Raw genomic sequence first — 9575 nt, forward strand, 5'->3', positions numbered from 1 at the left:
CTGCAGGCTGTTTCTCATTGCAGACACTAGGCAGTTGTTTCTGGGTTACTGGGGGGGGGGGGTTTGCGGGTCATTGGAAATGTTCGTTATTGGGCTGTGAAAAATGTTAATGATACACCTCAAATTCTATTCAAGGGCAGATGTCCTCGTGTGTGTGTGTGTGTGTGTGTGTGTGTGTGTGTGTGTGTGTGTGTGTGTGTGTGACTGTGCCTACCTCTATGGAAGAACTTGTGAAATTCGGTTGCATTTGCTTACCAAGCCATCTACCAGCTAAGCGTTCAAACTATCTCAGGTCCTGTTCACTTGCAAGGAGGGTTTCATAAACGAAGCCTAAAAAGCTGGGAAACAGGGAGACCAAACACTGAGGGGTTTTTTGGGTTTTTTTGTTTGTTTGTTTTTTGTTTTTAAACTGATGTGGGCTCAGAAGCTACTGAAGTGGTTCTGACAGTCATTTCTATGATGGGTTAAAATTAAAACAGGAAGGCGAAAGTTAGCAATAGCAGAGGCCTGGGCCTGGCGTGAGACTCAGCAGAGTGTTTGCCAAGTAGGCACAGCGCCCTGAGTTTGATGCCCCAGCACCACATAAGCCAGATAAGGTAGTACACATCCAATAGCCCTGCATGTGGAAGATCACGGGAAGGATAATAAACTCAAGTCCAATCTTTGCCACAGCTTGGGCTACAAGAGACCCTGCCTCAAGGGGAGAAGTGAGTGTGAACACTGAGCTATGAGCTCTAGGACACCATGGATTCATAAAGCATGGAGTTTTCAAAGACGGACGGATGGATAGATGAGTGGGTGGATGGATGGATGGATGGATGGATGGATGGATGGATGGATGGATGGATTGATTGATGACTGATGATTTGGGTGTTTTTAATGGGTGTTTTGCCTACATGTGTGTCTGTCATCATATGTGTGTAGTGACCGGCTCAGAGCTCGGAGACCAGAGAGGGCATGAGGTACTCTTGAGCTGGAGTCACAGCGGTTGCGTGCAAACTACCACGAGGGTGAACTACCACGAGGGTGAACTACCATAGGGTGAACTACCATGAGGGTGCCGGCAACCAAACCCAGGTCCTCTGGAAGGGAAGCTACCATTCCTGCAGCCATGAAGGATGCTTTTCAGACAACCCACATTGCAGCGAGAAAAACAAGACACAATGAAGACTTTGTTTTTCAGCTTGTGTGTGTGGACTGAGAAGTGAATTATTAGAACCATGGAGGTGGAAGGATGTTTGAGCTGGGGTTGAGGCCATGCTAGTCAAAGAGGCAGGGAGGGTAACTAGATAAAGGCCAAAGACAGAACCCATCCCACATGCCCAGTGTTAGCGACATGCTCTAATGGACAGAGTGAAGGGGACATGCTTCTGGTTAGAGACAGTCAAAGGAAATGTTGGTGGACAATTCCCGGCAGGATTAGAAGGCAGGCAGCAGTGGGATGCACACTGGAGTGAGGTTTCTTTCACAGGCCTCCATTTTCTCAAGCGGGAGATGCATGAAGACACCACTAGTTCATGGCCGGTGGAGAGGGATGAGCAGAATCCATTCACAGTGCGGGATGCACACGACTCAGCACACAGTCTCGTAAGCAGTGTGGCGGAGGGGATGGTAAGCGGGTGAACAGCAGGATAGGAACGCACTAGAGGGCAAGGGGAAATACAGTGAAGGTGACGAGAGCACGTGCTGTCTAAAGGCAGGGACGAGTTCAGGTCAAGGCCCACATCTAAGTGCAGTTGGCATCGGGCACTTTTGTGACTGACACCCGTGTTTGTCAGCAAGCAAGCTGAAGGCTTTACGATACATCCAGGGACAGGCATGCTTGACTTTAATCCCACTTACTCAGGTAGGAGAACTGCTACTGAGGTCAGCTTGATCCAAAATGAGCATAATCTCATCCAAGGACACACAGCAAGTCCCTCCCTCAAAAAGGTACACAAATACATAATAAGATAGGCATATCCGGCAGCAAGAATAAAACTGGGAGCTGGTGGGACGGTTCAGCTGGTTCAACCCATGGAACCCAGAAGTTGGAAGGAATGAATAGATAAACTCCTGCAAGACAGACTCCTCCTGCAGGTTGTCTTCTGATCTCTACACACGTACTATATAGCACATGTACCAAAAACCACAATCAAATAAATAAATAAGCAAATAATTTTCATAATAAGAAAAATGTTAGCTGGGCAGGGTCACCAAGTCACGAAAACAGAATCATGACGGGGTCTCACTGTGCTGATGGGGCCTATGCAGGAGGACCTCACGAGGTAGTGCCCAGACCTGGTGTCAGCACCGTGGTGAGAGCGAAAAGAAACAACTGAACTGCCACTGCCACCCTGCCTCTCTTCTAGTTCCCTCCCGCACTCCGGTTCCAGGCCAGGCTCAATGCCTAATACAGCACCAAGCCCAGAGTGAGGGAAGGAAACAGACTGTAGAGAAGGGGCAGAGGTGGCAGTTTCTGTCACCAGGGGAATGGCAACATAACCTGCAGCCTCAGGACAAAACAACAAACAACTCACGAGGGATCTCAAGGCAGCAAACTGTCTTGAGCCAAGTGTGGCCCCATCCTTAATGCTGGACAATGGATCTCAACCTCCCTAATGCTATGACCCTTTAATAAATTTTTTCATGTTGTGGTGACCTCCAATTATAAGTTTATTTTTTGTTGCAACGTCACAACTGTAATCTTCCTACTGTTTTGAATCATAAATGTAAGTAGATAATATGCAGGATGTCCGATATGCGAACCCTGTGACATATCTGATATGTCAACCCCCAAAGGGGTCGTGACTCACAGCTTAAGAACCACGGATGTAGGGCATTGCACACAGAATCACAGGGCTCTCAGCTTCAGTTATAAGACCTCTGGTCCTGCTCTCTCCTCCAGCTGAGCAAGATGCCCAAAGGAAATAAGGCCAAGGAGAAGAAGGTGGCCCCGGCTCCCACCATGGTCAAGAAATAGGAGGCCAAAAAGATGGTCAATCCTTTGTTGAGAAAAGGCCTAAGAACTTCGGCATTGGGCAGGACATCCAGCCCAAAAGAGATCTCACACACTCCATCAAATGGTCCCACTTCGTCAAATGGCCCCGCTACATCAGGCTTCAGCGGCAAAGAGTCATCCTCTATAAGCTGCTCAAAGTACCTCCTGCCATCAACCAGTTCACCCTGGACAGGCAAACAGGTAAGGTTCTGTGACACAGCCAGTTTGAAGTTTCTGGAGCCTGAAACTGGTCCTGAGTTTGCCCTTAATGCAGTATACAGCCACATTAAAACAGTTATGTATAAAGATAAGTGGCAGGGATTGGTGGAAGGGGGTCCTCATCCCTACACCGGAAACAAGGTGAAGTGGGGAAGCAAATGAGGAAAGTGTTGACCCCCACGTTCTCATCGGTGTACATACCACAACAGGGTAGTTTGTGAGGGCTTTGTTGTGGAATCAGGGTATCTAGATGTAGAGCTCAATATGTAGACCAGGTAGGCTTTGAGATTCCTGCCTCTGTCTTCCATGTGCTAGGATTAAAACTGTGTGCCACAGCTGTCAGGGGTCGGGACCATTCACATAACAAGGGAGAATTGAGACTGCTTGCCAGGTAGCCAGCCCCACACTCAGGAAGCAGCTAACCTGTGCTAAAAGAGTTAAAGCTTGGGGTCTAATTAAATGTTTCCCCAGCAACCCAGCTGCTTAAGCTCGCCCACAAGTACAGGCCAGAGACAAAGCAGGAGAAGAAGCAGAGGCTGCTGGCCCGCGCTGAGAAGAAAGCTGCTGGCAAAGGGGACATCCCAACTAAGGGACCACCTGTCCTCCTAGCAGGGGTCAATACAGTCACCACCTTGGTGGAGAACAAGAAGGCTCAGCTGGTGGTGATTGCCCATGGTGTAGACGCCATTGAACTGGTGGTTTTCCTGCCTGCCCTTTGTCAAAAGATGGGGTGCCCTACTGCATCATCAAGGGAACGGCCAGGCTGGGGCGCCTGGTCCACAGGAAGACGTGCACCACTGCTGCCTTCACACAGGTTACCTCGGAAGACAAGGGTGCTCTGGCTAAGCTGGTGGAAGCTATTAGGACCAATTATAATGACAGAGATGACAAGATCCGCCGCCACTGGGGAGGCAACGTCCTGGGTCCTAAGTCTGTGGCTCGCATTGCCAAGCTGGAAAAGGCAAAGGCTAAAGAACTCGCCACTAAACTGGGTTAAATATACACTAAGTTTTCTACACATAAATATAATTACAAAATTAAAAAGAAAAAGACCTCTGGTCCTGTTGGGGTATGTAAACTTGCACTCTAAAATCAGGCTGGATTTGCAACCCTGCAGCACAGCTCACTCAGAATAGTTTTTAAAACTCCACAAAACAAACAAATGAACAACTTTGTCTTTCTTCATTTGCTCATCAACAGGTAAGACCTCAAGTGTCTCAGGCTTAGCCCAAGAGTGACATTGGACAATTTAGATGAGGACGCTCCTGAGCCTGAGGCCAGCCTTGAACTCCCAATCCTGCTTCTCTCTTCTGAGTGCTGGAGTTACAGGGGTGCTCAGCAGATTCAAGGTGCAGTGATGGGACCCAGGACTCCATGGGTGCCAAGTGAACACTTCGCCAACCAAGTGACACCCCCAGCACCCTCTCTGTCCCCAACCCATTTTGAATTGTTTAAATGACACCTTAGATCCTGGTGCGGTCCTTAGGACGATTTAGGGGTGCACGTGACATTTTAAAGCCTGAAAAAAGAAATGTTTTCCTGAGGGGTGGCCATTTCCCATTTGGTCTCTCACTCCTGTCTCCAGGCTGGTGAAGGCTGTGAGCTCTGGCACTGGATTTTAATCCTGGTCATGAAAAGTCAAGCATGTATTGCTTGAGGCCCTGGAACCGATTTAATTATTAAACTTTGAAATCCATAGGGTTGTACAGTGGGTACATATATATAAGCATGAGGCAGGAGGATGGCCTTGAGTTTGAGGCCAAACAGCTAGGCTCTCACATCTACCCTTCTGGACAGCATCGACCTGAGACACTAGGAGGCAGTGTTGGCCAGCCATCTGTTCTTAAGGCATTGGGGAAGCATGAAAGGGATACTTCTTAATCATCCATACATTAGCTTTAGGAAGGCCTGTAAAAGAAAAATGCGAAGATACTTCTAATTGCCATCCTATAACCATTAAGCCCCGGGTCAAATTCTGGTCACATTGACTGAAAATGAGGTCAGTGAATGGCTGAAGAAAAGCTTGAGAGTTTTGATTAATTGATGGATGGATGGATGGATGGATGGATGGATGGATGGATGGATGGATGGATCCAGGAGAACTCCGGAGACAATACAGCCTTGGCATCAGAATTCCTTGACAAGATGGTAGGCAAGGTTCTTCTGTCTGAGTTCTTTGGCCTGGGGCCTAGCAGCTTTTCTTTGCTGGCAGAAAGAAAACAGAAATGAGAAGGAAGGACGCTCTTAAAGGTGCTGCTCTCCAGGTCCATCCATCTGAGATTAGAGCAGATCTTGGGAGCATTTCTGGGCCACCAGCCACCAACCCTTTGGTCCTCACTTCTGGAGAAAACCAGGTCTTCTAGAGATGCCCCTGAGTTCCTAAGGGCCACAGAGAAGAGCTCCATCAGCCCCGCTAGTCTGTAGGATATGTAGGAAACTCATGTGTACACAAATAACTAACTCTAAGGTGCCATGCTTTAGGAAGGAGCATGACGTCAGTCTGAGCCACAGGATCTCCAGGTCAGTGAGGCAGAGTCTCCCTAAGACATAAATAACCCAGCTGCTCCAAAGGGTGGTACCCGAGGCATTTCACACAGTTCCGGGGACCTTGGGTAAATTTTCGTATTTCTGTCTGGAGAGACAAGTTAGAACTACCTGTAATCTGTAATCCCAGCATGTCAGAGGCTGAGGCAGGAGGATGGCCTTGAGTTTGAGGCCAACATAGGAGAGGGGATTATAGCAAAAATGGCAAATTCAGCTCATTTAAGGATGTGTAGCTCAGGGCATCAGAATTCCAACCCACTGTCTTGGGGCTGTGTGCTGTTTGACATCTTAGCTATGCCCTCAGAGTCTGGATCAGACCCATCAAATGGGGTTAAAGTGTAGATGACACGGATCATCTGTACATAGCATTTACCATAGCAACAGGCATGTGGAAGACGCTCACTAAACACTAGTGTGACGTTGTGAGATCGAAGCTCAGAAAGCTCAACAAGAGGCAACTCTAGAACGCACATCCAAAGGAGGCAACTGAGGCACTAGACCTTCTGTTTGTGTACGGGTTGTTTGCATGTTTTAGCTCATGCGTGCATGTATCTATGTGGGCGGTGCCCACAGGTCCTCTGGAGCTGGACTTCCAGGTGGCCGAGAGTGCTAATTCCAGGCCTCCGCAAGGTTCACTTAACCCTGGAGCCAACTCTCTGCATTCTGCATGCATTTTAATAAACCGGTTTAAATTCCCATATCCCGAGTTATTCTGCTTTGATCCTTATGTCAAAACACAAATTATTTGATGAATACAAATCTCAAGGCAGCTGCATTTGCAGCACTCTGAGGAAGAAAGCTTAATTAATTGTGGTAGTTCACTGACTTCCAGTTAGTAGTTCGTATGGGGAAAGACTTGATGTATCTATCTTTTTCGGTACAGAGTTTCAAACCCAGGACTTGCATATGCCACAAACACTGTACCTCTGAGGTACATGGCCAATCTTGGTTTACTTTGTTTTTCTTTTTTTGTTTGTTTGTTTTTTTGGTCTTTTTTTTAATTTTACAGTGAAGTTGCCTGTGTATATTCCTGTATGTATATGTTTGTGTGACCATACCTACATGTGTGTACAGGTGGACACACCTGTTTGTGCTCAGAGGCCAAACAAGGGTGCTGAGTGTCCTCTCTCACTTTCCGAAGAGTCTCTGAACCTGGGAGTCTTCTAGGCTAAACAGGAAGCCAGCAAGCCCCACGCTCCTACTGTCCTTCTGTCTCCATCCCCTCAGAGCAGACGTTACAGTGTGTACAGAAACACCCAACCAAGGGCCCTGACCTGGGGGACTGACCTCCCCTGGTTACAGTGTTCACAGGGACACTGGCTCTGTTTGTCATCTTCCCACTCTACTGGTCCCCTCTCCCTTCCCTACTTCCCTGCTCCATCCCTCGCTCCTCCTCCCCACGACTTCTTTGGGATTTTTTGTTTTGTGTTTTGTTTTGTTTTTTGAGAAGTCTCTCTATATAACACATGGTGGTCCAGAACTCCCCATCCTCCTGACTCAGCCTCTGGAGCTTTGGTCTACGGCACAATAAGGTGCAGTAGAAGGGATGCCCTGATGTTACGGGCACCATCTTGCCAGCCAGTGGTTAGGAGCGCTTTTCAGGGAACTCGAGCTTTGGATAAGGATGAAATCATGACAAGGACACCCCACTCTCTCAGATTCAGAGGTGCTGCCGTGAGTGGCTTGTTCCTTTAGAGACGGGAGGGCAGGGAAGCACAGTGGATTTGTTCCGACCTGTTCCCTTCACTTGGATGCACAGATGCCTGCAATGGGCCTTGTCATCAGGGCGGGGAGAGTCAGCAAGTCCGCCTTCGCTTTCCCTCCTGCCTCTGTTTTTAAATCTTTTAGTTCCAAATCAATGTGGCAGAGGATACCTTTACCATTTTAAAACATTTTTATTACTTCTCTGAGAACTTCATTCAGCATAGTTTGTCATACTTGCCCATCCTTCTCCCTGGGAGATATTTTTGAGAAGCCTTATTCCTGCCCTGAAGGAATCGTCAGCCGAGGGAGAGAAGTAGGACTCGAGCCTGGGGCTTGGTTCCCCTGGGCTCCATCTCCTCAACAGGGAGGTTGGTAATCTTGCCTCCCTCTCTGCCCACAGAATCCAGAGTGAATTGCTCAGCCCTTGAATCTTCTGGACTAGTCACCTCCAAAATGCTGCCAGCTCTGGACAAGAAGTAAGTGGCAGCAAGACGCCTCAGTTGCATGTCTCATCAGACTCCTCTTGGTGCTGTTACCCTGACCAGGTGGGCTGGCCTTGCCTGGGTGCCATAACCTGCTAAACTTCAGGGCCTTTAGGCCACCCTACTGTGCCCACTCTGGCTGCCTCACTCTGGGCCAGTCACACAGCACTGTTCAATCTGAACCCCTGACTCAGCTCAATACTTCTCTGCATGTGAGTGCAAGTTCATTTGGATGGAGGTGCATCTGTGTGTGCCTGAGAAGGCTGGAGGACGACCTCAAGGTCATCGTGAAGAATAGGATCCACTTCCCTTGGGACAGTCCCCCATTGTCCCAGAGCTCACCACTTAGGTCAGTCTGGTTAGCCAGGGTAAGGACTCATCGATTCACAAGCAATGGGACTTTTCTGTACATGCCACCATGCCTGACTGGGTTTTGTTTTCTTTTTAGCAAGTTCTGGAGACCAAACTCGGGTCTTGGTATTTACAAGAAAGGCATTTTACCCACTGAGTCAGCCCATATCATGAGCAAGATGGTAGATACACATAGTTAATATAACAAAAGCTATTGTCCTTGGTCTCTATTTACATACTGTCTAGTGAACATCATGGGGTTCTAGGACTGTGTCTGGTCACCCTGAGTGAGTGATTGACTGAGTCACTGAGTTCTGGTTGACAGGCACAGTCTTGGGATAGTGCAGATCCTGACTACTTATTTTTTTTCATGTCTAAAGGGCATTTTTACAACACTCATTACATTCCAGCCCCTGGTCCTTAAGTGCTAATAAGGACCACACACAAGAATTATTAACAGTTTAACCCAATCACAGAAAAACACACATGGTATGCACTCATTGATATGTGGATATTAGCCCAAATGCTCAAATTACCCTAGATGCACAGAACACATGAAACTCAAGAAGGATGACCAAAATGCGAATGCTTCACTCCTTCTTTAAAAGAGGAACAAGAATACCCTTGGCAGGGAATAAGGAGGCAAAGTTTAGAACAGAGGCAGAAGGAACACCCATTCAGAGCCTGCCCCACATGTGGCCCATATATATACAGCCACCCAATTAGATAAGATGGATGAAGCAAAGAAGTACATGCTGACAGGAACCGGATGTAGATCTCTCCTGAGAGACACAGACAGAATACAGCAAATACATAGGCGAATGCCAGCAGCAAACCACTGAACTGAGAAGGGGACCCCCGTTGAAGGAATCAGAGAAAGGACTTGAAGAGCTTAAAGGGGCTTGAGACCCCATATGAACAACCATGCCAACCAACCAGAGCTTCCAGGGACTAAGCCACTACCCAAAGACTATACATGGACTGACCCTGGGTTCCAACCTCATAGGTAGCAATGAATAGCCTAGTAAGAGCACCAGTGGAAGGGGAAGCCCTTGGTCCTGCCAAGACTGAACACCTAGTGAATGTGATTGTTGTGGGGAGGGTGGTAATGGGGGGAGGATGGGGAGGGGAAGCTCATATAGAAGGGGAGGGGGAGGGGTTAGGGGGATGTTGGCCTGGAACCCCGGGAGGGGGAATAACAATCGAAATGTAAATAAGAAATACTCAAGTTAATAAAGATGGAGGAAAAAAAAACCAGTTTCACAGCAATTTACAAATTCAGACCCCAACAGGAA

General features: G+C 47.9%; 1 protein-coding gene across 1 annotated transcript; it reads left to right on the top strand.

Moving 5' to 3' along the window:
• The first annotated feature begins 1494 nt into the window (after nt 1-1494).
• On the top strand, nt 1495-4196 carry LOC147994670 (large ribosomal subunit protein eL8-like). Its single transcript, XM_087659853.1, has 5 exons — nt 1495-1611; nt 2888-2950; nt 3025-3181; nt 3671-3894; nt 4014-4196. Exons 1-5 carry the CDS (start codon nt 1495-1497, stop codon nt 4194-4196), a joined length of 744 nt encoding a protein of 247 aa, XP_087515979.1.
• Nucleotides 4197-9575: the final 5379 nt, after the last annotated feature.

The sequence above is a fragment of the Rattus norvegicus genome, chromosome 4 (genome assembly GCF_021556685.1).
Source record: "Rattus norvegicus strain SHRSP/BbbUtx chromosome 4, alternate assembly SHRSP_T2T, whole genome shotgun sequence".
Classification (NCBI taxonomy): domain Eukaryota; kingdom Metazoa; phylum Chordata; class Mammalia; order Rodentia; family Muridae; genus Rattus; species Rattus norvegicus.

Bases quoted from the DNA above. Each gene is read 5' to 3' on its own strand.
- LOC147994670 (XM_087659853.1), top strand. From the start codon at position 1,495: ATGCATGAAGACACCACTAGTTCATGGCCGGTGGAGAGGGATGAGCAG. The intron at 1,612-2,887 runs GTAAGCGGGTGA...TCTCTCCTCCAG, and splicing joins GCAGTGTGGCGGAGGGGATG to CTGAGCAAGATGCCCAAAGG. The intron at 2,951-3,024 runs GTCAAGAAATAG...GGCATTGGGCAG, and splicing joins TGGCCCCGGCTCCCACCATG to GACATCCAGCCCAAAAGAGA.